Here is a 27,508-nt window from a genome sequence, read left to right as displayed (position 1 = left end):
CCTCTGCAGGTCAAAATAATAATAATAAACACCTATAATAAAAGATACAGGCAACACACTCCTATCAATAAAATAATCTTTGGAAGAATCACTAATAAAATCACCAGAAGAGCAGTTGCTGACCCCACACCCAGAGCTCTGACGTGTTTGCTGAAGAAGAAGAAGTGCTGGGCACCTTTGCTGTTGGATGGAAGGAGCAGGAGACACTTGGAAATCAATAGGTCAGAAGGGACAGAGGCAACGTTGCTCCTGGAACTGTAATTACCTGTTCAAGTTGAAGAAGCACCCAGGATTTTTAGTCCCCGGTCAGCACAATCAGCAAGTTATTGCCTTCCCAGGAGAAGCCTCTGGAATTCATATATCAACTGGTGATGAAGGCAAAGGTGCTTAAAGCTCCTCCTAAAGTCAACTTGGTTCCTTTTGTCCCTGGTCTGAAAAGCAGGTGGCTGGGAAGGAGACTGGCACGACAAATAAAGGGATTTTTTTTCCACTAACGTATTTAGAACTAAAAAATCAAACACCTGTAAAGATTCCTGATAAGCCAAAGGTGTCTTTCGTCCCAAAAAGTCAAGGGTATTTTCAGACAGGCTGGGAGAGCTGGGGGTGCTCAGCTGGAGAAGAGAAGGATCCAGGGAGAGCTTGGAGCACATTCCAGAGCCTAAAGGGGCTCCAGGAGAGCTGGAGAGGGACTGGGGACAAGGGCTGGAGGGACAGGACACAGGGAATGGCTTCCCAGTGCCAGAGGGCAGGGAGAGATGGGAAACTGGGAGGGGATTCTTCCCTGGGAGGGTGGAATAGAATTCCCAGAGAAGCTGTGGCTGCCCCTGGATCCCTGGGAGTGTCCAAGGCCAGGTTGGATTCCCTGGGCTAGTGGGAGATGTCCCTGCTCATGGAACAGAATGATCTTTAAGGTCCCTTCCTTAACCCAAACCAGACTGGAATTCTGGGATAAAGGACACTCAGGTTAGAATCCATTTAGAGGGATTTTTGTGGAAGTCAGGGATGGAAAAGGCAGGAAAGGGGAAGGGGACCTTTCCCTGAGTCCTGAGATTCCCAGGGAACCCCCTTGTTCCCTGAACTCCTTCCCAGAGAGGAGTTGGGCTGGGGATGGATCCAAGGGCAGGCTCTGGATCCAGGCTGAGAGAGCTGGGAATGGCCAGGCTGGAGAAGAGAAGGATCCAGGGAGAGCTTGGAGCACATTCCAGAGGCTGAAGGGGCTCCAGGAGAGCTGGAGAGGGACTGGGGACAAGGGCTGGAGGGACAGGACACAGGGAATGGCTTCCCACTGCCAGAGGGCAGGGAGAGATGGGAGGTTGGGAAGGAATTCCTGGCTGGGAGGGTGGGGAGGGTCTGGTCTGGAATTCCCAGAGCAGCTGTGGTTGCCCCTGGATCCCTGGGAGTGTCCAAGGCCAGGTTGGATTCCCTTGGAGCAACCTGGGATGGTGGAAGGTGTCGAGGTTGGAACGGGATGAGCTTTGAGGTCCCTTCCCACCCAACCCTTTCTGGGGCTCCAGGATTCCCTAACACCAGATTCCTGCTCTTCCCTCGCTTCCACCTCCCTCCCCTCAGTGCATCAGGAACAGAAAGGGGTTGATGCTCCCACAGCATCTTCCCCACTAATTTGGGATCTCAGCTCACTGTGGGTGCCACCACCACCCACTGACGGCTTTCAGCTGCAACAGAGTAGGTTCAGGTTGGATACTGGGAAGGAATTCTTGGTTGGGAGGGTGGGAAGGGGCTGGGCTGGAATTCCCAGAGCAGCTGTGGCTGCCCCTGGATCCCTGAGAGTGTCCAAGGCTGGGCTGGATTCCCTTGAAGCAACCTGGGATGGTGGAAGGTGTCAGGGTTGGAACTGGATGAGCTTTAAGGGCCCTTCCCACCCAAACCATTCCATGACTGTGAGAAGATGCCACATTTTAGGAGAACCCTGCACAAGGAGCAGCTTTGTGCCTCCACTGGGTTCCTCTCTTCACTGCCCCATTAGTTTTATGCAGTAGAAGTGTCTAAATATTTACCAGCCTGGACTGATATTTATGCAGCACAACATAGAAATAAGTTGTTCTAATAACCCAAAAGGATGATATAAAATTTTAAGGTAGGAAAGAGAGAATCTACTATCAGCTGGATCCCTGGGAATGAAGGAATTAGCCTGCTGAACACCTCTGCTATGTGCACCAGAAAAAAAAAAGATTAATAAAAGAAAGGAGTTGGTTTTACCCCTTATTCTCTCATAGTTAGGACAAAGGATGCTTAGAAATTAAATTATAATGCATTTAAAAAAGGATGAGAAAGCAAAGGAGGGGGTAAAAAGAAGTTTCTTGTTTATCATTCCATCTTGAAACGTGTCCCAGCGATCCACAACCTCTCCATTCTCATCCCCTGCAGCTCCATTCCCTGGGATGCGCAGGGATCACAGCGGGAACCCTGTGAACCTCTAAGACAGGAATCAGGGATTGCTCCTCTCCTTTCCCACCCTTTCTCCTCTCTGATCACCACAGGTACAACTTCTCTCCATGCTGATGTGATCCATCACCTCTTCCCCTCCAGTTTCCCTCCCCAGCTCCCACTTTTCCTCCTCTCATCATTTGAGGGCTTCATCCTCCACACGGATTCCTCATCCTCCAGCTCCTCCTCTGGAGCTTCACTGGCACCAAACCTTCATTTGATCCCTCAGTCCTGCTTTAAATTCCCAAAGAGTTGGTCTTCACCCCCATCACCCTCCGCCCTCCTGAACTCCCCTCCTCAACTCCCACCTGGATCTCTCTGCTCCCCATTTCTCTTCCCTGACCCTCCAACCACCTGCTTTTTGCCAGCTCTGGCCCACCAGCAAAAAAATTCCCGTCTTATCTTAACCCTTCCTCTCATAAATTTATAAATATCTTAATTCTCACCTACTCCCTCTCTTCCCATCCTTTCCCACCCCACGTGGATTCCTTCCCGCCACGTCCAGAGTCCCACCATCCACACTGGTTTTCACCGGGATGGTCTGGGTTGGGAGGGACCTTAAAACTCACCTCATTCCACAAAACTCTTTTCACAAGGAGTTTTCCCAGCTCCCAAAGCCAAGGGACTTCCCTGGGCAGAAACAGCACAAACCACTTGCCCTTCTCTGCTCTGTCTTCTCCTTCTCCTGCTTTTCCATGCTCAGCTTCCTTTTCGTTCCCCCTCTCCCAATTCCAGCCTCCTTCCTGCAAACTTTGCCCCCTGCCTCTTCAATTCCTGCAAAAAGCTGCCCTTTATAAAGGGACACAACACCCTTCAGTGACGCCATCACTTGAACTTAAACCTTCCAAACCTATTCCCAAATCTGCAGCGAAACAGGAGCAATTCCAGATCCCACGGTGGGAAATCTTTAACCGCCCACCACGAACAAGCAGCAAGGAACAACAAGCACTAAATACTTCCTACAGGAGCTCGCAATGCTGCCCTAAATAATCCCTCCCTCTCCACTCTGACATCTTGTAAACACCTCGGATCGCCAGGCTCCTCCTTGCTGGCTCTTTAAATCTTTCTGTCGTTATTGCTCATTTAACACCACAAATTGTCTCCCCTTGGCTCGTGACAGGCCCATAAAACCACAGAAACCCCACGTAAAAGCAGCTGGAACTTCAGGAGATATCGGGGAGGGACTCGGGTTCTGCACCACAAGTAATTCCTGGAAAATCCTACGTCGTGTCCACACTCTACTTCCCTACAGCGTGGTAGGAAAACAACCCAGGAGGAGAGCCTGGAGGGGGAATTTTGAGTTGTGGCTGCACCTCTGGGTTTGTGCACATCCCTTTGCCCCAGTCCCTTATTCTGTCACACAAATACAATATTTGTTAAGTACTAAGGCACTGTGCTCAGGAATTCTGCACAAAACTCCTGAGGAAACGTCCCAGTTTCTGCATTATTTTAAAAACACAACCGATTTTGCCTTAAAAGAAATACAGGAAATAATGAAAATCTACCAAACTACCACCTAGAGTGGTTAATTCCCTGCACTGTTTATACTTTTATTCCTCATTTCCATTTCTCCAGGAATCATTTTCTGTTTTCTTCTACACCATTGACAAAGATACCGAGCCAAGAACAGAGATGCTTCATGACACACCTGTACACTTCATTTTGCAATTAACTGCCTTCTTTCAACTTGCAATTGTGCACTATTCTAAATCCCAGGAAGAAAAGTTGGGAAAAAAAAAAAGCAAGAGCCCCAGTTAATATGGGAAGAGCAATATTCCACAGGGACCCTGGTGACTCAGGCTTTCATGAGGCAGGGATATAATTTTCTGGATGAAGTAACTCAACAAATCTTTTCTCACCCTCCACCTTTCCAAAAAAAAAAATAAAAAATTGATTTTTCAATTATTTGTCCTTAAGAAAAACAAGCCTGGGCTGGATCAGAACTGATGGCTGAGGTAAGAACGGGAAGAGTTGGATGAAAAAGCTGGAAAACACGAGAAATTCCCGGGTATTTGAAGGCATACTCACAACGAACTGGTCCATGTCCCTCTCCAGGCCCATGTTTGGGAGGTCAGGCATCATGTGGGCCACCACCTTAAATCCGGCATCCTTGGCCAGGTGGAAGGATTCACACACAGCCTTCACCGTGTGGCCTCTGGGAAGAGAGGGAAGAGATCCAGGATCAGGCAGGAAGAGCCACATTGGAGATGTTTAATTGAGATTTAACTCCGGGAAGCGAGAGCGGGTCGAGTCTGGAACGTGGTTGGAGTGAACTTCTAGAAGGGGAAAAAAGGTGTTTTTATTAAAGTATTAAAAGTTTGCTGCTGCTGAGCCACTCCAAGGCTCCAACTGATCAAATCCCAGCTGGAGAAGTTTGGGAGAGCTGCTGAAATCCAATTGGGAAAGCCAAGACACCAGTTGGTGCCACAGCACAAGGAGGACACGGTGCAGTGGCGGCTGCGGATAATCGGGATGAGGAACAACCAAAGACAAAAACAACAGGAAAGGAGAAGGATGGGGGGTCAGGAAAACCAGGCAGCTGGAAAACCACCCCGAAACACGCTCCCAAACACTCCCTGTTAGAGAAACACCAACTTTCTCAGCTCCAAAACATGGGCTGGATTGGGATTCCTGAAGGATTCCACGTTCTGACATCAAACCAAGCTCAGATTCTGGAGCTTGGAGAGACCTGGATCCCAAACCACGGCAGGAACAAAGGTTCATTATCCTTGAGCAAATCCCTCTCTCCTTCCACCTCCAAAGCTCCAGAGCCTCCACCCACAGCCAGGGGGGAATTCCCACCCCAGCGACCAGTCTTCCCACGAAGTCCTGGCTTTGGTTCTTCCCAGCCCTGGCTGAGATTTCGGGATATCTCCGGACATTTCGACCCCCTCAGCAACCCCTGACCTTCCCTCTCCAACCCCTCTTTGCTCCCCATCACACTCTCACCCCACCTTCTGGAATTCCCCGCTCCAGGGGGGGGAATTCTCCTCCTCCACGGTCCTTTGGGGTGAAAAATTACCCCCATCTGGGCACCTCAGTCCTAAATCTGTTCATTTACACTTAATTCTGACCCAGAACGGGCACCCAGCCTTTATTTTAACCAAACCAGCAGCTGCTTCCCTGGTTTTAAGGCTCAATTCCTTCCTCTCTTCCAGAAGGTTCCACCTCCACTCATTCCCTCATTGCAGTTTTTTTTTCCCTACAGTTTTATTTATGATTTTTTTAGTTGGTTTTTTCGTTTGTTTTTTTTTTTTAACAAGTGTCACCGTGTTTTTCCAAGGCTGTTCAAGGACAATATTACTCAGGCCCTTGAGCAGCCCGAGGGGAGGAAATGGAGACTCGCTTCATAAATAAAAATTATTTTCTTATTAGAAGTGGAATTCGAGCCGCATCAATAACTCGATTATTTGATGCCTAAGATCAGTTCTCGAATATTTTTCTGCCTCGCAGCCGCCGAGAGCACTCAAAAAAAACAACCAAAAAACAACACAAGAAACCAACACCACCTCGCTAATGACTCCTGGAACAGAACAGAAAGTAATTTCCCCAACAGTTTGCCTAATTGGTTGTAATCTGACATTTTGCTACGAGCAAAATATTAAAAAGTTGAAAGCCCCAAAAAAAAAAACCAAAAAACAACGCGTCGCTCCCACACACAAAGCGGAGCAGAAGCAAAATGAGGTCGTTTCAAAAGGAAGAGGAACTCGAATCACCCTTTTTTTTTTATTATTATTCTCCAAGTGTGTTTCTATTCATTGCTCTGAAAAGTTGGAGGGAGCATTTGCAGCGAAGCCCTTCGAGGACTTCTGCAGGAGGCTTTGAAAAATGGAGCAGAATTCTCATGGAAAATGGAATTCTAAGATAAAATAGAATTCTAAGATAATATATAATATATAATATATAATTATCTATTCTATAATATGTTGTCTATTGTCTATATCATGTGTAACATATTTATAATTATAATATAAAATAGAATTTGAAGATAAAATATAATTCTAATATGAAATATAATTCTAGTATAAATTATCATTATAATGATAATTATATATTATATACTGTATAATTGTATAATTGTGTGTATATATTATATATATGTATATTATATATACATATATTATATATATACATATATATGCATATATTATATATACAATTTTTATATATAATTATATATCTTATATATATACATATACATATATATATACAATATATTATATATAATATATATAATATATATGTATATACATATATATTATATATACACACATATATATAATTATATATATATTTATATATATAATTGTGTATATATATATATAGTATAATTGTATATTATATAATATACAGTGTATATTTTATATACTATATGTAATATAAATATAATTATAATATAAAATATAATTCCATCCAGGATTGGCTCTGAGTGAAATCAAGGCAGGAACACATCCCTTTATTCCCATTCCTTGGGGAAAAGGGACCAAAAGCCAAAAGTGAGGGAAGAGCTTCGGGTGATTTGTGGGACCTGCTCCGGTGTGACACAAAAAAAAACTGGTGGAAAACTCAAGTGGGAGCAAAGAGAGGTTTTAAAGCTCCACCTTTGAAAGATCTGAGTGGGAAAAAAAAGGGAAATTAATTGATAAATGAATTAAATGAATTGAAGGAATCTACGACTGAAGGCACCCAGACTAAGAACATTCCTTAGGATGGATCCTTTCCTCTGGAAAGCTCTGACATCCAGAGGAGGAAACCACCTCTGAAATGAGCTCTTGGGCTCCTCAATAAATGGCTTTTCCTGCTTTTTTTGGGACCTGGAGCCTGATGGTTTCCCGGTAGTTCCATCCCACATTTCCACTCCCCAGCAGTGCCAAAGGAGGAAATCCATTTGGGATTCTTCCCTGAAGTCCCTAAAAGGAAAAGGAGAAAGAAAATGCCCAACATTTCCAGCTTTGCTCTGCTGCCTTTAAGGTGGGTGTCACCAAAAAATGTGCTTTGCCTGAATCTGTCACCACCTGAGACTGTGGTTATTAAACAACTTTGGGAGTGACTGGAATATGGGATAAGAGGGAACGAGTTGAATGAAGTGAAAAAAACCCCCAAAAAACAAGTGAAAAATCACTCATTTTAAAATCTCAGCAGAATTATCAGCCTTGCAATAAATAAATGAATAGAGGAGAGATTGGCTTGTTTGCCTGTCAGAGGTGGGATGAACAAAATATTCCATGCTTTCCCATGTAGGAAAACACTCCTTTTGGCCACAGGTCCAAGATGCTGAGGAACAAATCAGAGGCCTCCTGCAAATATATCTGAAAATAAAGCACCACAGTCCCATTTTCTCAAGCCCTGGTACAAACAATATCCCAAAGAAAGCCATTAAAATGCAGGTTAATAATTTTTCTTGATGGAAACGAGGCCACAAAAGCAAGGAAATGAGGGAAATGTTTCAAGATTCTCTGTTAAGTGGGGATTAGTCAAGGAAACAGAGAATTCCCACAGAGTGTTCTTGAAGGGCCCAGTGAGCAGCCACTGGAGGCTGGAAGCTTTGGAGGTTTCAGCCTGGAGAAGGGAAGGATCCAGGGAGAGCTTGGAGCCTCTTCCAGAGCCTAAAGGGGCTCCAGGAGAGCTGGAGAGGGACCGGGGACAAGGGCTGGAGGGACAGGACACAGGGAATGGTTTCCCAGTGGCAGAGGGAGAGGTGGGAGGTTGGGAAGGAATTCTTCCCTGGGAGGGTGGAATAGAATTCCCAGAGAAGCTGTGGCTTCCTCCGGATCCCTGGAAGTGTCCAAGGCCAGGTTGGAGCAACCTGGGATAGTGGGAGGTGTCCCCGTCCATGGAACGAGATGAGCTTTAAGGTCCCTTCCTACCCAAACCATTCTGGGATTCTGGGATAAAGGACACTCAGGTTAGAATCCATTTAGAGGGATTTTTATGGAAGTCAGGGATGGAAAAGGCAGGAAAGGGGAAGGGAGACCCTTCCCTGAGCCCTGAGATTCCCAGGGAAGCCCCTTGTTCCCGGAACTCCTTCCCAGGGAGGAGTTGGGCTGGGGATGGATCCAATGGCAGGCTCTGGATCCAGACTGGGAGAGCTGGGAATGTCCAGCCTGGAGAAGAGAAGGATCCAGGGAGAGCTTGGAGCACATTCCAGAGGCTGAAGGGGCTCCAGGAGAGCTGGAGAGGGACTTGGGACAAGGGCTGGAGGGACAGGACACAGGGAATGGCTTCACACTGGAAAAGGGGAGATTTGGGTGGGATACTGGGAAGGAATTCTTGTCTGGGAGGGTGTTGAGGGTCTGGGTTGGAATTCCCAGAGATGCTGTGGCTGCCCCTGGATCCCTGGCAGTGTCCAAGGCCAGGTTGGATTCCCTTGGAGCAACCTGGGATCGCGGGAGGTGTCGGGGTTGGAACTGGACAAGCTTGAGGTCCCTTCCCACCCGAACCATTCCAGGATTCCACGTCCCTCTCCCCCTCACCTGTTGGTGTCCCGGGCCACGTCCTCGTAGACGCTCTGCACCCCGATCTCCAGCCTCGTGCAGCCGTAGGACAACATGTCGCTGAGGTGCCTCTTCAGGCAATAATCCGGCCTCGTCTCGATCGTTATCCCCACACACTTGGTCAGGCTGTGCTCGGAATACCTGGAAAAATCCAAACCAATCCTCTCTTCGAACCGGGGAGCTTTCGCAGGGAACTTCAGAAGGGTTTCCAGCCTCTCCCAGGGGAGAGTTTCTACGTCGTTCCCAGGTTAGAATTCCCTTTACCCTCACGGTAAGGCCTGGATGAAGTGATTCACAAACACATTAATACAAGTCTGGGGGGGGGTTGCTTTGTGTGTCAAAGAACTGGACTGTGGCAGCCTGGAGGATGGACACAAGATGGACAAGGTTTGCCATGAAAAATCCCACAAATCCCTTCCCTTTGGGAGCGAGCGGCGCATTCCCAACTTCACTGGAAGAGCCTGACGCCGAAACAAAACTCATCGTTTCCCTTTTTCCTCCTCCTCTGCTATTTATCACCGGAGCTCTAACAAAGACTAATTACTCCAGGTAGGAGAAAACCTCCCCTCCTGATGACAAATGGTGAGTGGGTGACCTGGGAGAGACTAAAATAAAGGGAAAAAGGAACCCGAAGCAGCCTTTGAACCAAAGGAAACCATCGATCCACGTAAGCTCCAGGAAGGATTCCACACTGGAATTCCACCCTTCCTGCAGGAGAAGGTGGTTGTGTAACAGGACTGCAGCACAGGAGGGAAGATTTCCAGCAGGAAAAGGGAACTTCTCCTTTGGAAGCTGCAGAGGTAATCTGGATAAGTCCCAAGCCAGGATTAACAGCCCCAGTCTGAGAGGAATATCAGTCTCGTTAATGGTCCCAAATGATGATCTGGGAATGAATATTAAATGTTGCTGAAAAGAGGACACCTTGAGTGAGAGAGAGCTGTTCTGCCCATCCCTGACAGGATATTGCACACCAAAATCACAAGGATGACTAAGTTCAGCTCTTTATTAGGTGCCTCTGAAGATTCATCATCCCATTTGCAGCTCTGGATGGCCGGAAGCTTCTGAGGTGAAATAAAGCTCCACTACCTGCCTTAGGACGCGATGGAGCAGAACTGCATCCAAAAAAACCCAACCAAAAAGCCCTAAAAAAACCAGCAAAAAACCCCAAGTGGGCTCAGACTGACTAAAAAATAATATTAACTCACTTCAGACTGTTAAAGTCTACGTGAAGACCGAGGTATTTGGGGGACAGGCTGTCAACAACAACAACAAAAAAAGCATTTTAAAAAGAAGAAAACAACAAAAAAACACGTAAAACGTCTCCAAGTTTGTGGCTCAATAATCTGACAGGCCAAGAGAACAATTGTTTATCACGTCAGGGCAAACACTGCCAAAGTGTGATTCATTAACAGGCTCCAAAACACCCACTTTGGAAGACGTGATTTGCAAGAATTCCGGAGAAACTTTGGCTTAGAGGGGGGGAAAAAAGGCAGCAGAGAACTCACCCCTAGTAGAAAAGGGGTAATAATAATATTATGTTCATATTAACACCTCTAATCAGGGGGGAAATCCTGACAAAAATAATAATATCGCACCTCCCCCCCTCCCCAAGTAAATTTATGGCCAGGATATAAAATGCTGGATTTAATGGGCACCAACAGACCCTAAAATGCAACGACTCCCAAGGGCACCAACGGGATTTTTAATGGTAAAATTATAAATTAAATCCAGCAGTCCTCTGCTGGAAAGAGAAACGTGGCTTAAAAAGAACTAGAAAAGCAAAATAAAGGCCAAGTCCAAGCAGATAAAGCAACATTTCCAAGAAAAAAAGATGGATTTGTGTGACAGCAAATCTTCCAGGGAAGGGGATTCTGGCAACACAACTCCGGCACTGCCTGAAAAATGGAAGAGAAAATGGACTTTCCTGCTGCTTTTTCTCAAATCCCAAACTTTAAACATTCATTTTTCCGATTTGAAAAAGGGGGAAAATCCATTTCCTTTAAAACCAAACAGCCCAGGGAAGATATTTGAGGAGTTCAGAGGCCAAACCTGGAATGTCAGGAATGGCCACCAAGGAAAAGCTTCTCCAGGTTTCCCTAAGCTGCCGTTTTCCAGAAGGAGTTCCTGAGCAGGGCCCGTCAAAGGGGAATTGATGGTTATTGCTCAGCACAAAGATTTGCTACACAATGGGATAGAATCCTAAATTTGTAAGGAAACCCGTTTTACAGCGAGTTCCCACGTTTTTCCAGTGCCCAACCGGCACCTCCTTCCCTGCCCGAGTCGAGGGGAGATATCAAAGGGAATTCAGAGACCTGGAGAGGGCGGGAAACACGGGAGGAAAGGTTATCTCCTAAATATTGGATTGACATCAGGACACGCGTGGATTTATGGGAGTTTAATCAAACTGGGAAGATCTCCATGGAAAGAGTCAGCAGAGGCAAAGGAAAGGAAAACTGCCCTTCCGAGAGGGAACACTTTGGTGCAGGAAGTGTTTGAATCATGGAATCCTGGAATGGTTTGGGTGGGAAGGGACTTAAAGATCATCCAGTTCCAACCCCAACACCTCCCACGATCCCAGGTTGTTCCAAGACCCGTCTGACCTGGCTTTGGACAATTCCAGGGATCCAGGGGCAGCCACAGCTTCTCTGGGAATTCCAGCTAAAGCTCCTCACCACCCTCCCAGCCAGGAATCCCTTCCCAATCTCCCATCTCTCCCTGCCCTCTGGCAGTGGGAAGTCATTCCCTGTGTCCTGTCCCTCCATCCCTTGTCCCCAGTCCCTCTCCAGCTCTCCTGGAGCCACTTTAGGCTCTGGAAGAGGCTCCAAGCTCTCCCTGGATCCTTCCCTTCTCCAGGTGAACCTCCCCAGCTCTCCCAGCCTGGATCCAGAGCCTGCCATTGGATCCATCCCCAGCCCAACTCCTCCCTGGGAAGGAGTTCCGGGAACAAGGGGGTTCCCTGGGAATCTCGGCACTCAGGGAAGGGTCTCTCTTCCCCTTTCCTGCCTTTTCCATCCCTGACTTCCACAAAAATCCCTCTAAATGGATTCTAACCTGAGTGTCCTTTATCCCAGAACCCCAGAAAATCCCAGAATGGTTTGGGTAGGAAGGGACCTTAAAGCTCATCCCATTCCAAACCCTGCCATCTCCACGTTCCCATATTCCCGTGCTTACATCACTCCCACACCTTTTCTTAGCACCATCTCCAATTTCTGTCGCCTTTTGCTACCAAAAACAGCCACAAGAGCCTCGCACCTGCATCCAGCTGGAATGTCATCTGCCTATTCCCATCCAATTTTCCCCTATTTATACACTCCGGGGTAATTTGGCCGCTGAATCACACGCGCAGCTCACGCCGCCGCCGCTCGGCTCCGGAACGTTTTCTGGACATTTCGCTGCTTCCCAGAATAGAATCCTGCCCCCATCCCCAGGAAAAGCTCTGCGTTTTCCCCCTCCAGACGCAGCCTGACGTGGAACACGGATTTATCCCTCGTTCCCCCTCTCCAGCCCCGAGGAAGGGCTGTTGGAACAGGAGGATGGAACGCCGGGCCCTGAGGCGGAACCAACCGACCCCGTTAGGGGTCAACGACAACCCTTTGCTGCTGGGATCAGTTTGGAAAACCAATGGAATGGGGGACACGTTGTCCTGGGTTCTTTTGTCATGTCAAATATCTCCCTGTTTCAAAAAACACCCAGAGTTTTATCCACCTCACACTTCATTCCTTCAAATCCTCTAAGGGAGCTCGTCGGGATAACGGACAAGATGGATTTTCCTGAGCTTCATCTTTAAAAACAACAGAAATCCGGCCATGTATCCCGTGGGAATGGCATGCCAAGGAGGATGGGAGGAGGGAATAGTCTTTATCCAAGTGGGCTGGCAGGTTGGAAAGCAAATTCCTCGAGCTCTGAGAGGAGTGGCTTCGGGATGAGGGACCTGGGATAGTGGGAGCTGTGGCTGCTCCTGGATCCCTGGGAGTGTCCAAGGCCAGGTCAGATGAGGTTTGGAACAACCTGGGATAGTGGAAGGTGTCCCTGCCCATGGAACAGGACAAGCTTTAAGGCCCTTTCCAACCTAAACCATTCTGGGATTCCAGGATGCTCAAACACGAGAGGTTAAAACAACTTTACTGCAGACCAAGAAAAGCAGAATTATTTCTGACTGAAGACCAAGAGAGGAAAATAGAGAAAAGCTCGAGAAATTACATGAACCCAAGATGGAAACTCCATCCATAATCATGGAATCCCAGACTGCTTTGGGTGGGAAGGGACTTAAAGACCATCTCATCCCACCCATTGCCACGGGCAGGGACACTTTCCACTATCCGAGGTTGCTCCAAGCCCCATCCAACCTGGCTTTGGACAATTCCAGGGATCCAGGGGCAGCCACAGCTTCTCTGAGAATTCCAGATCAGACCCTCCTCACCCTCCCAGCCAGGAATCCCTTCCCAGTCTCCCATCTCTCCCTGCCCTCTGCCAGTGGGAAGCCATTCCCTGTGTCCTGTCCCTCCAGCCCTTGTCCCAAGTCCCTCTCCAGCTCTCCTGGAGCCCCTTTAGGTTCTGGAAGGGGCTCCAAGCTCTCCCTGGAGCTCAGTTTTTTTGCTTTAATTCTTTGGACTCACATCCCACAGGATTTGTCCGCTGAGAAATTGGGAAATCCAGACTGGAGCCATCCCACCTCCATGGAATCATCAAATCCTGGAATGGTTTGGGTGGGAAGGGACCTTAAAGATCATCCAGTTCCAACCCCAACACCTCCCACGATCCCAGGTTGCTCCAAGAGCCATCCAACCTGGCCTTGGAAAATTCCAGGGATCCAGGGGCAGCCACAGCTTCTCTGAGAATTTCAGATCAGACCCTCCTCACCCTCCCAGCCAGGAATCCCTTCCCAGTCTCCCATCTCTCCCTGCCCTCTGCCAGTGGGAAGCCATTCCCTGTGTCCTGTCCCTCCAGCCCTTGTCCCCAGTCCCTCTCCAGCTCTCCTGGAGTCCCTTTAAGCTCTGGAAGGGGTTCCAAGCTCTCCCTGGATCATTCTCTTCTCCAGGCTGAACACCCCTGGCTCTCTGAGCCTGGCTCCACAGGAGATGGATTTTATCTTCTCCGGCACCAACAAACACCTTGCAGCATTTTCCTCCTTCCCTGGGACACAATTATCCGTTATTTATCCCCCACATCACGAGAGGAGCAATCAGGAATCAAGACAAGTGACCAGCACGAGGTGACAGCGAGACAATGTGACCACCACAGAGCGACCTCAGAGGTGCTTGATGGAAATGAAAGAGCTGCTCAGCCACACAAAGGAGGCAAAAGAGAGGCAGAGAAGCCTCTCTGGTTTGCACAGACACAGATATTGCAGAGCCAGTGATTACAGAAGTGTCTGAACCGGGGAGCAGAAAAGGAGGCATAATTAATGTTAGTCGCTGGAGAACATTTGACTGAACCGGCAGAGAAAGCTGGGACGTTAAACAGACCTTCAAATCAGAACCTGCCTCTTGAATACACTCTTCTTTTCTGGGTTTTTCTTTTTTTTTTAAGATCAAAAAGGCACCTCCCAGACACGAGGGGCCTCCGACGCTTCCTCACTCCGAGGAAAAAAACAGCCCGCCCCGCTCTGGCACGGAACAACTCATTTACCAAAGCCTCTGCTTGCTCTCCATTAAACTCTGCTCTCCAGACAAAAGCCTCGTCGGCTCAGAGACCTGAAGATCAAAGACTCAATTATTTACAACCCCGCTACAGCAGCTTCCAAAGTCCCCAGTCGGGAGCGGGGTGGCAGGAAGCCAAGGCGGCTCCGAATGACTCGTCCCAGCAAGCTGAGGGAAGAGGAGCTCTAAGAATAAAGCAGGTGGGGGTTTAAAGACGTGCCTTTAAAGCGTTTTTCTGCTTTGCAGAGCACAGAGAGAGGACAAGGAAAAGAGCAGGAAGAGGCACGAGAAGCAGGAGAAGCTCCAAGAGGAGCAAACACCAAGGGCAGGAAGGGTTTAGGGGTTCCCGCCCATACGGAAAGAAGGGAAGGATCTGGAACATCTCATCCAACCCAAGAGCCCCCCCAAAAATTTGCCCACAGGGCATTCCAGCACTACTTGATCCCTGGAAGTGCCCAAGGCCAGGTTGGACAGGGCTTGGAGCAAACTGGGATAGCGGGAGGTTCATGGAATGGGATGAGCTTTAAGGTCCTTCCCACCCAAGCCATTCGGGGATTCTGTGATTCAAAAGCCAAAGGAAACCTCCTCAAAGGCAAAGAGGGAATAAATTATGAAGATGTTCCCATTCCTGGATCCCCATCATTGCCAATGGGTTATCCAACAGCAGCGATTTCCATGAAATGTGGTGCTCCAGCCCCAAACACGTCGCAGGGAGCGGTCACAGCTCGGCTGGGAAGGGGAAGGCACTGCTGCCCATCCACCCTCAGCCTGCTCCAAAAAAACCCCAAGGAAAACAAACCAACACGCTTAGAAATCCCAGAATCATTTCAGTTGGAAAAGAGCTCCAAGACCATCGAGTCCAACCACCAAGGCCACCACTGAGCCACGTTCCCAAGGGTCACATCCACAGGGATCTGAAATCCTTCCAGGGACGGGGAATCCACCCCTGCCCTGGGCAGCTGTGCCAGGGCTGGACAACCCTTTCCATGAAGGGATCATTCCCAATATCCCACCTGATATCCCTGGCACAGCTGGAGGCCATTCCCTCTCCTCCTGTCCTTTGTTTCCGGGGAATTGGGACCCCCCCCCAGCTCCCCTCTCCTGTCAGGGACTTGTGGGATGGGAAAAGGTCCCTCCTGATCCCTCTTTTCTCCAGGCTGAGCCCCCCCAGCTGCTCCCAGTGCTCCAGCCCCTTCCCAGCTCCATTCCCTTCCCTGGACACGCTCCAGCCTCTCCATGTGTCCCTTGCTGGGAGTGTCCCAGAGCTGCCCCCATCCCTGGAGGTGCCCCAGCAGTGCCAGCACAGGGGGACAATCCCTTCCCTGCTCCTGCTGCCACACCAGGGCTGGGTGACAACTTGCCTTGGAAAAAGTGCTTGGGAGTTCTGTGGAAAGAGGGAAGCAGCGTTGGAGGGCTGGGTGGGAATTTTAAGGAGTCCCGGGCAGGAGGTCTTAACTCCGGGAACAGCAAAGACTGGGAACATCCAGCATCCCAAACACCTCGTGCCCTTGACTCCAGCACAGGCCTGGGGGTGACACAATTCCTCGTGTCCAGGACAGACAGTGACGTCCAGACTCGTGGAATTAAGACAGAGAGTGACACTCCTGCTTCCTGAAGAGGAAACTGCTGATTTAACACCCAAACACCTCGTGCTCCACGTCCTCGCCCACGACTCCAGCGACCTCCTCGTTCCTCAGCTCTGCTTTTTATCACAGCCCAGCCCTCCCAAACCCGGCCAGCAGGAATCAATAATTCCCCCATAAATCCACGATTTCCTGCCAGTAAACACAGCAGGAGGCTTCTTACTCATCCCAAAGTTCCAGGGGTTGACGATCGCCCGGAGCGGGCGTTTCGGAAAGCTCGAACCCCGCTTTGTTTGGCTTTGTGCTGCTCCCCTTTTTATTGCAACGTTTCGGTGCTTTCTCCATCACCGGGGGCAGGACGGAGCGGTTTGGTTTCTTAGCAGCACCGGTTTCCCCAGGTTCAGCTTTTCAAACGCTGAGAAAACCTTACGGGAGTTAAAATACAGCCATTTCTTGACTAAAAAAACCTCACAGTCGGTTAAATTACAGCCATTTCTTGCCTAAAAAACGCTTAGTTAGACAAAATACAGCCATTTCTTGACTAAATCCCCCTTAAAATTAGTTAAAGTACAGTCATTTCTTGACTAAAAAACCCTCACAATTAGTTAAAGTACAGCCGTTTATTGACCAGAAAAACCTTAGTTAGTCAAAATACAGCCATTTCTAGGCTAATAACCCTTAACAATTAGTTAAAATACAGGCATTTCTTGACTAAAAAACCCTCACAATTAGTTAAAATACAACCATTTCTTGACTAAAAAACCCTCATAATTAGTTAAAATACAGCCATTTCTTGACTTAAAAAACTCATAATTAGTTAAAATACAGCCATTTCTTAACTAAAAAACCCTCACAGTTAGTCAAAATACAGCCATTTCTGGACTAAAAAACCCTCATAATTAGTTAAAATACAGCCATTTCTGGTTTAAAAAAACCTCATAATTAGTTAAAATACAGCCATTTCTTAACTAAAAAAACCTCACAATTAGTTACAATACAGCCGTTTATTGACCAGAAAAACCTTAGTTAGTCAAAATACAGCCATTTCTTGACTAAAAACCCCTCACAATTAATTAAAATACAATCACTTACTGATTAAAAACCCCTTACAATTAGTTAAAATGCAACCATTTCTTAACTAAAAAAACCTCACAGTTAGTTAAAATACAGTCATTTCTTGACTAAAAAAACCCTTAGTTAAAATACAGCCATTTCTTGACTAAAAACCCCTCACAATTAATTAAAATACAATCATTTACTGATTAAAAACCCCTTACAATTAGTTAAAATACAGCCTTTTATTGACTAGAAAAACCCTAGTTAGTCAAAATACAGCCATTTCTTGACTAAAAACCCCCTACAATTAGTTAAAATGCAACCATTTCTTAACTAAAAACCCCTCACAATTAGCTAAAGTACAGCCCTTCCTTGACTAAAACAACTCATAATTAGTTAAAATACAGGCATTTCTTGACTAAAAAACCCTTAAAATTAGTTAAAGTACAGGCGTTTATTGACTAGAAAAACCTTAGTCAAAATACAGGCATTTCTTGACTAAAAACCCCTCACAATTAGTTAAAATTCAGCCATTTCTTGACTAAAAAACCCCATACAATTAGTTAAAATTCAGCCATTTCTTGACTAAAAAACCTCACAATTAGTTAAAATACAGCCATTTCTTGCCTAAAAACCCCATACAATTAGTTAAAATACAGCCATTTCTTGCCTAAAAACCCCATACAATTAGTTAAAATACAGCCATTTCTTGCCTAAAAACCCCATACAATTAGTTAAAATACAGCCATTTCTTGCCTAAAAACCCCATACAATTAGTTAAAATACAACCATTTCTTGCCTAAAAACCCCATACAATTAGTTAAAATACAACCATTTCTTGACTAAAAACCCCTCATAATTAGTTAAAATTCAGCCATTTCTTGACCAAAAAAACTCATAATTAGTTAAAATTCAGCCATTTCTTGACTAAAAAACCTCATAATTAGTTAAAATACAGCCATTTCTGGACTAAAAAAACTCATAATTAGTTAAAATACAGCCATTTCTTGACTAAAAACCCCATACAATTAGTTAAAATACAGCCATTTCTTGACTAAAAACCCCTCACAATTAGTTAAAATTCAGCCATTTCTTGGCTAAAAAACCTCACAATTAGTTAAAATACAGGCATTTCTTGACTAAAAACCCCTTAAAATTAGTTAAAATACAGCCATTTCTTGACTAAAAACCCCTCACAATTAGTTAAAATACAGCCATTTCTTGACTAAAACCCCCTTAAAATTAGTTAAAATACAACCATTTCTTGACTAAAAACCCCTCACAATTAGTTAAAATTCAGCCATTTCTTGGCTAAAAAAACTCACAATTAGTTAAAATACAGGCATTTCTTGACTAAAAACCCCTCATAATTAGTTAAAATTCAGCCATTTCTTGACTAAAAAACCTCATAATTAGTTAAAATACAGCCATTTCTTGACTAAAAAAACTCATAATTAGTTAAAATACAGGCATTTCTTGACTAAAAACCCCTCATAATTAGTTAAAATTCAGCCATTTCTTGACTAAAAAACCTCACAATTAGTTAAAATTCAGCCATTTCTTGACTAAAAAACCTCACAATTAGTTAAAATACAGCCATTTCTTGACTAAAAAACCTCACAATTAGTTAAAATACAGCCATTTCTTGACTAACAACCTTTAACAATTAGTTAAAATACAACCATTTCTTAACTAAAAACCCCATACAATTAGTTAAAATACAGCCATTTCTTGACTAAAAACCCCTCACAATTAGTTAAAATTCAGCCATTTCTTGACTAAAAAACCTCACAATTAGTTAAAATACAGCCATTTCTTGACTAAAAAACCTCACAATTAGTTAAAATACAGCCATTTCTTGCCTAAAAACCCCATACAATTAGTTAAAATACAGCCATTTCTTGACTAAAAAAACTCATAATTAGTTAAAATACAGCCGTTTCTTGACTAAAAACCCCTCACAATTAGTTAAAATACAGTCATTTCTTGACTAAAAAACCCTTAAAATTAGTTAAAATACAGCCATTTCTTGACTAAAAAACCTCATAATTAGTTAAAATACAGCCATTTCTTGACTAAAAACCCCTCACAATTAGTTAAAATACAGGCATTTCTTGACTAAAAAACCCTTAAAATTAGTTAAAATTCAGCCATTTCTTGACTAAAAAACCTCATAATTAGTTAAGATACAGCCATTTCTTGACTAAAAACCCTCATAATTAGTTAAAATACAGCCATTTCTTGACTTAAACTCCCTTAAAATTAGTTAAAATACAACCATTTAATGCCTAAAAAAACCCTCACAGTCGGTTAAAATACAGCCACTCGTCGCCTAAAACACAGTTTTCCCGTTCTGATAAAGTAACAGTATTTCTGCCTGCTAAAAGATAAGGGAGAACAATTTCCACACACCCCCCGCCCTGTGAAATGCCACCAGGAGATAAATCACACACGCAATCCCGCTCCCTCCCGCTGTGCCACCCGGGGGTTCCAAACCCACGGCAGGAGCCGCGTTGGAAAAAGCGTCTCGGAAAAAAGCAAAGAAACCCCAAAACGCGCCGGTTTGGTTTTTTTTCTCTCTCTTTTTTAATTTGTTTACCGCGTTGGAACCAGGTTTGAAAACCCTGCCCTAGGAAAGGCACAGCCAGGAGGCACTTCAGGCCTAATCGAGGCAGGGCTGTTTTGCAAGGACTAATTAATTAACAGCCTGGCGTTAATGACGGAGTGGGTTTCCGTGGTTGGGTTTTGGCAGCGGGGGAGCTGCAGGGGGTGGATTCTGTTGGAAGCTGCCAGAAGCTTCCCCTGTCCCGTGGAGCCAGTTCCAGCTGCTCCAGGACTGGCTTCCAAGGCCGAGCCCATGAGGAGCGACAGTAACACCTCCGGGATAAACATGTTTAAGACCAGGAGGTTCTGGTGCAGGAAGAATTCCGGCCAGGGAAGAGCGGAGTGAGAACATGGGAATGACAAGGTGGACACCAAGGGCAGGGCAGAAGGAGGGGCAGGAGGAGCTCCAGGCGCCGGAGCTGAGGTTCCCCTGCAGCCCATGGGGAAGAACGTGGTGGGGCAGCTGTGCCTCTGTGCCCATGGGGAGCATCGGGGTGCAGAGACCCCCCTGCAGCCCATGGGGGACCATCAGAGTGCACAGACCCCCCTGCAGCCCATGGAGGGTCACAGGGGTGCACAGACCCACCCTGTGCTCATGGGGGACCATTGGGGTGCAGAGACCCCCCTGCAGCCCATGGGGGACCATCAGAGTGCACAGACCCCCCTGCAGCCCATTGGGGAACATCGGGGTGCACAGACCCACCCTGTGCCCATGGGGGACCACTGGGGTGCACAGACCCACCCTGTGCCCATGGGGGACCACTGGGGTGCAGAGACCCCCCCTGTGCCCATGAGGAAGAACATGGTGGAGCAGGTTGTCCCCCTGCAGCCCATGGGAGAGCATCAGGGTGCAGAGACCCCTCTGTGCCTATGGAGGGTCACAGGGGTGCACAGACCCCCCTGCAGCCCATGGGGGAACATCGGGGTGCAGAGATCCCCCTGTGCCCATGGGGGACCTTTGGGGTGCAGAGACCCCCCTGCAGCCCATGGAGGACCTTTGGGGTGCAGAGACTCCCCTGTGCCCATGGGGATGACTACTGGGGTGCAGAGACCCCCCTGTGCCCATGGGGGACCATCGGGGTGCAGAGACGCCCCTGCAGCCCATGGAGGCTCCCCTGCTGGATCAGGTGGATGCAGGAAGGAGGCCGTGACCCTGTGGGAGGCCCAGGATGGAGCAGGAACTGCCGGAGACCTGCAGCCCATGGAGAGGGAAGCCCACACGGAGCAGGTTTTTCCCAACTAGGACTCGTGGCCCCTGTGGGGGACCCACACCAGTACAGCTCATTCCTGAAGGACTGACCCCATGGAGTGACCCATGGGAGAGCAGGTTGGGAAGAGCTGCTGCCCGTGGGATGGGTTCACACTGGAGAGCTCCATCCACGACTGTCTCCCATGGGATGGGCTCACACTGGAGAGCTCCATCCAGGACTGTCTCCCATGGGATGGGCTCACACCGGAGAGCTCCATCCAGGACTGTCTCCTGTGGGATGGGCTCACACTGGAGAGCTCCATCCAGGACTGTCTCCTGTGGGATGGGCTCACACTGGAGAGCTCCATCCAGGTCTGTCTCCCATGGGATGGGCTCACACTGGAGAGCTCCATCCAGGTCTGTCTCCTGTGGGATGGGCTCACACTGGAGAGCTCCATCCAGGATTGTCTCCCGTGGGATGGGTTCACACCGGAGAGCTCCATCCAGGACTGTCTCCCGTGGGATGGGCTCACACTGGAGAGCTCCATCCAGGATTGTCTCCCATGGGATGGGCTCACACTGGAGAGATCCATCCAGGATTGTCTCCCGTGGGATGGGCTCACACCAGAGAGGTCCATCCACGACTGTCTCCCATGGGATGGGCTCACACCGGAGAGATCCATCCAGGACTGTCTCCTGTGGGATGGGCTCACACCGGAGAGCTCCATCTAGGACTGTCTCCTGTGGGATGGGCTCACATTGGAGAGCTCCATCCAGGACTGTCTCCTGTGGGATGGGCTCACATTGGAGAGCTCCATCCAGGACTGTCTCCCGTGGGATGGGCTCACATTGGAGAGCTCCATCCAGGATTGTCTCCCGTGGGATGGGCTCACACCGGAGAGGTCCATCCAGGATTGTCTCCCGTGGGAGGGACCCCATGAGAGAAGGGGAAGGACTCCAACTCCTCTCCCTGAGCAGTGGCAGAAACAACAACTGCCCGTGACCCCCATTCCCGTCCCCCTGCACCGCTGGGGGGGAGGAGGGAGAACATGGAAGGAAGGAGGGGTGGGGAGAAGGTGTTTTTAAGATTATTTTACTTCTCACTCTTTGGCTCTGATCCTGTCAGTGATAAATTTAAGTACTATCCCCACTCTGAGTGAGTTTTGCCCATGAAGGTGATCAGTCAGTGACCTCTCCCAGCTCTTATCCCAACTCAGGAATCCTGTGCTGGCTTTTTTTCCTCTCCTCTGTCCAGTTGCAGAGGGGAGTGAGAGAGTGGCTTTAGTGGGGACCTGCCACCCAGCTGGGGTCAACCCCCTACAAATGACAAGGAGGCAATGACGTCGGTCGGGGTGGGAGGGCTGGTTGGGTTTATTTTTATCTCGTTTTACCTCATTTCATCTCATTTTAGATCATTTTGATATCACTCCCAGCGCTGACAGAGGACCTCTGGGCAAGGAGGCCGGAGCGTTGCCGGCGGGATCCTGCCATTCCTGCCAGCCTGAGATCCACAATTATCCCCAAAAGCCACAATCACTGCCTGCTCCCAGAGCACATCCAGGCAGGTCCTGAAAAGTCTGTCTTAGCTCAGGAGGCTAAAAAAAAACCCAAACCAACCCAGGACCACCGAACAGAAAGCCCTGACAAGACCTTCTAACAGCGCCAGCTCGTTTTTCCGAGCTCCCATCCATCAAGTTCAAGGCAAAGGCAACACAGGGAATTAATTTTTTTTTTCCCCCCCAGCTACAAATTATCAGCAAGATGTAAGTGCAAACACCAGCACGAGCGAACATGTGCTGGAGTGAAATATTTCAAACAAGAAAAACGAGGTGCAACCTTCTTTTTTTTAACCTGCCTCCGTAAAAATGGAAGGTTTACAGGGAAAAAAAAAAAGCTAAAACAAGGGTAATTTGGGCAAAACAGGGCTTGTCTCCTCCTCCCTCTGCCCTTCTTAAACCTGGCCCAGGGAGCAGAGCCTAATTCTAGTCTTGGACACCAAAGGATTTGCATTTTTCCCACCACAGAAGCAGCAACACGAGGTCCCAACGTCCTCACACAGAAGCTCAGGGAGACCCAAGGGTGGAACTGGATCCGTGGGTCCCTTCCAGCTCAGGATATTCCACGATTTCATGGTTCATCCCCTTCAGACTGGAACTGGAGCGCCCATAAAAACTGAGCTGGAGGTGCAACAAGGGATCTGAAAGCTCCAGGATCGTGAACGTTGCCCCGGGCAAGTCCAAAGGTCTTGTTTATCCCAATATTCCATCCCCCCCGTGGCTGGTGCTGATGCTTTAGTCCACAGCAGTGGGATTTTCCTCTCCAGGGACTCCCTGGGAGGTGTCTTGGCAGCTCTCACCGGATATTTTTCCTACGGATGAGTTTGGTCACCCAACAAGGAACTGCACAAAAGTGATTCCTTTGTTTTTAATTCCCACTTCACCTGATAACCCCTCCTTCCCGTGGCACAAATCAACATTTATCCTTTTTTTTTTTTTTTTTAATCTGCCCAGGACTCCATAAATCCCTATTATTGTATATCTCTCTATTCATAAATGTCTCAAACATCTTCTCCCTGGATCCCCAGCATCATTTTCCTCCTCCCTTCCCCTTTTATTTTTAAAGGAAGAGTTGAGCACAGATTCCAGCTGTGAAGGCACTGCCAGAGGATGCAGCAGCACAACACCATTTCCCACTTTGCTCCCCGTTCCCCTCATTAGAATTCCTCACCCTGAGCTGGTTTTTTAACTAATATCGAGCATCCAGCCTGTGTTTTTCTCACAGTTATCAAAGTGGAACTTTAAAAATCCGATTCCTGAGTGGCATCAGCCGGCCTGGAGCCCGTTGTTCCACAGGAAAACAAGGAAAAACCTTATGTGCATGGCTTTCTAAGGGCACTGATTTCCTCCTGCCCCTTGGCTGTGGGTCTAAACAACCTGTTCCAGCACAGGTTCCTCTGGGACACCTCCAACGACTTCCCTCCGCCGCGTTAATTGATCACTAATTCCTTTTCCTAATATCTTTCCATTATTTCTGAACGCAATTATATTCCCCCACACCGTGGCCAAGGTGGTTTTTAAAAATCCAGGCAAAGCTCCACGTGTTTGTCAAACTTTGCTTCGGGGGAAAAACCACGATGTGTGGTTGGGAGCAGCCCATTCCAGGCAGCCAGAGGACAGGAATCCATCTTCCATCTGATGGAAAAGAGCTTGATGGGAACAAGAACCTCGATCTGCATGAAGAGGGAGGTGCTTTGGGGTTTTTGGCAGCTAAAGAAAGCAAAAAACTTATCCTAGTAAATACAACACGCCAGCAAAACACAGGCTTTGCCAAGATTTCCGAAGGAAAAAAGGGCATGAAGTGGCTGGAAAATGTCCCAGGCTCAGCCTGTCGATGAGGAGGGCACACAGTTCCCTTCTCCACGAGCCAGACACTTTAAATTTTGGATTAATAAATGAATGGCAGTAAAAAAAACCAACAATTATTCAGCTTCTGTGGAAGATACAGGTGGTCAAACACACCTTCCTGGTCATTCCACACCATCTCCTGGTCATTCCACACCTTCCTGGTCATTCCACACCTTCCTGGTCATTCCACACCATCCTGGTCATTCCACACCTCCCTGGTCATTCCACACCATCCTGGTCATTCCACAGCATCCTGGTCATTCCACACCTCCCTGGTCATTCCACACCATCCTGGTCATTCCACAGCATCCTGGTCATTCCACACCTCCCTGGTCATTCCAACTTCCTGATGATTCCACACTTTCCTGGTCATTCCACACCATCTTGGTCATTCCAACCTCCCTGGTCATTCCACACTTTCCTGTCATTCCACACCATCCTGGTCATTCCACACCTCCCTGGTCATTCCACACCTTCCTGGTCATTCCACACCATCCTGGTCATTCCACACCATCCTGGTCATTCCACACCTTCTTGGTCATTCCACACCTTTCTGGTCATTCCACACCTCCCTGGTCATTCCAACTTCCTGATGATTCCACACTTTCCTGGTCATTCCACACCATCCTGGTCATTCCACACCTCCCTGGTCATTCCACACCTTCCTGGTCATTCCAACCTTCCTGGTCATTCCAACCTCCCTGGTCATTCCAGCTCGGGGTTTTGTGCAGCCAAAGACAAAGGGATGGAGGATGGAAGGACAGGATGGTCGCCCCACATGCTCAACCAACCATTCCCAAACTCCTGCCCTTGCTCCCAGGACACTCCTATGGACTTTCTGTCTCCTTTAATTATCACTAATTGCATTTGACAATGACAACCAAAGGAGAGGAGCCGGGAATGTCGTCCCGAAGGACGTGATGAAGGGACAAAGAAGGAAGAAGAGGTTCAGAAGAGGGAAGTTTGAAGGTGCTGTGAAGTTCTGGCCAAACTACAGCTCCTCTCCTCCTTAAAATCATGGAATTGTGACCTTGCTTGGGTGGGAAAAGCCCTCTCAGATCATCAAGTCCAACCATTCCCCCAGCACTGCCAAGTCCACCCCTAAACCCTCTCCCACAGGATTTTTCCCTACCTCAGCCCTCCCAAACCCACACTGAAGTAGGGAAAGATCCCATGGGAGAGGGTTATCAGCCCCAAGGAGAATTGTTTTCAAAACCATCTGTCAGTTTGTGGTGCAGAGGAAAAGCCTGGGAAAAAAAAAAAGAGGATGCTCAGCACAAGGAAAGAAAATTGGAGACACCTGAAGCTCTGATGTTCCAGAAAGAATCAAATGCATTGCCCAGTAACAATTTGGGAATTTCAGAGAACCATGGAATCCCAGGATGGTTTGGATGGGAAGGGACCTTGAACATCATCCAGTTCTAACCCCGACACCTCCCATTATCCCAGGTTGCTCCAAGACCCATCCAACCTGGTCTTGGACACTCCCAGGGATCCAGGGGCAGCCACAGCTTCTCTGGGAATTCCATTCCACTCCCTCCCCACTCTCACAGCCAAGAATTCCTTCCCAACCTCCCATCTCTCCCTGCCCTCTGGCAGTGGGAAGCCATTCCCTGTGTCCTGTCCCTCCAGCCCTTGTCCCAAGTCCCTCTCCAGCTCTCCTGGAGCCTCTTTAGGCTCTGGAAGGGGCTCCAAGCTCTCCCTGGAGCTCAGTTTTTTCCTTTGACCCCTTGGAGCCACATCCCACAGGGACAGTCTGCTGAGAACCCCAGCCTGGAGCCATCCCAGCCAGCAGCACCATCCAGCTCTGTGGAATGACAGAATCCCAAACTGGTTTGGGTGGGAAGGGACCTTAAAGCTCATTCCGTTCCAACCCCGACACCTCTCACTATCCCAGGTTGCTCCAACCTGGCCTTGGACACTTCCAGGGATCCAGGGGCAGCCACGAATTCTCTGGGCAATCAGTGCCAGGGCCTCACCACCCTCAGAGAAGAGCAATCCAAGGAGGAATTTCTGTCCAGTAATCCAGGACTAACACTGAACAGAGTCTCTTTGCTTCACCGAGCAACACAAAACCTAAAAAAAGAAAAAGCAGCTTTTAGCCCCATTTCAGCTGCTCCTTCTGTGGATTCCAGCACAATTTCATCTGACCTTTAGTTAAATTCCACCTCTGCCAGGAAATCGATCTCAGCTCTTCCCAGAGGGCAGGTTTTACTCCCCATCCCCTTCTCTCTTTATCCAAGTGTAAGGAAGCAGATAATACATCCCAGGGACAACAAACCGTGTCACCCCAGAGCATCAGCTCATCGCCCTGCTCCAGGCAGCGGAACAAAGACCGGAATAAAACTTCCAGGAGGAGATGCCCAAGATCTGCCCTCGATTTCCTCACGGCTTTGCCGTGCAATTACTTCAGGAAAACTCGAAAAGAACAACAATTTCCCCCTGTCTGCTGCCAAATCAATATGATCAACCATTAGGTCATAATTGTAGAGGCAGTTTGCCGGGGAATTGTCGATATGGAGCTGAAGACGCGGAGGGGGAAAAAAATCCTTACGCCTAAAACCGGGAGGGAAAAGGCACAACGGCCTCTCTTTTATTAAATCTAAACTGAAACTCGAGTTTTTCCGGCTCCACTTGATGAGAGAGACGAAACCAGGGGGAGACTGACACGGACTTGGAAAAAACAGAGCTCCAATTTCACAGTTCCAGGCCCGATATTGGCTCACTGTGGCCTAAGGAAAGTCGCATATTCTCAGTAACAACCACTCCTTAGCTGATATTGAGGGAAACAGCTCTGAGAACTCAAAAGTCTTGCTGCACAGTGTCCAGCTTTGCAGTTCCTTCGTGCACTTATTAAACAGGATCCGGCTCGTCCCCGTCCGACTCGCGGATAAAACCATTTAACTCGAGGAAAGGAAAACAGCCCGACTTGCTGCTTGGAGGAAACAAGGGAATTGCAGCAATAAAATTATAAGGAGAGCTAATAAAGAGCAGCCATCAGCCCAAAGTGCCAGGGCAAAGCTGTGGTTTGGCTGAGCTGGTTCTCCTGCCAAAGCGACTCCCTCACCGCTAAAGCTCATGGCATTCAGGTCTC

The 27,508-nt window shown here is 47.9% G+C and overlaps 1 protein-coding gene across 1 annotated transcript in view; it reads right to left on the bottom strand.

The window, feature by feature from the left end:
• The window catches only part of ELP3 (elongator acetyltransferase complex subunit 3), a 97,047-nt gene that overhangs the window by 50,212 nt on the left and 19,327 nt on the right, over positions 1-27,508 (bottom strand). Inside the window, exons 8-9 of the mRNA XM_027733468.2 lie at positions 8,919-9,080; positions 4,474-4,600 (exon numbers count right to left, since the gene is read on the bottom strand). Of these exons, the coding sequence (XP_027589269.2) occupies positions 4,474-4,600; positions 8,919-9,080 (289 nt within the window). The remainder of the gene's footprint in view (positions 1-4,473; positions 4,601-8,918; positions 9,081-27,508) is intronic.

This window comes from Pipra filicauda, unplaced genomic scaffold, assembly GCF_003945595.2.
Source record: "Pipra filicauda isolate LSUMZ 115617 unplaced genomic scaffold, ASM394559v2 scaffold307_size998922_pilon, whole genome shotgun sequence".
In the NCBI taxonomy this organism is placed as follows: Eukaryota; Metazoa; Chordata; class Aves; order Passeriformes; family Pipridae; genus Pipra; species Pipra filicauda.
Note: the sequence above shows the minus strand (reverse complement) of the source record. Positions and strands in the feature narration are given on the sequence as shown.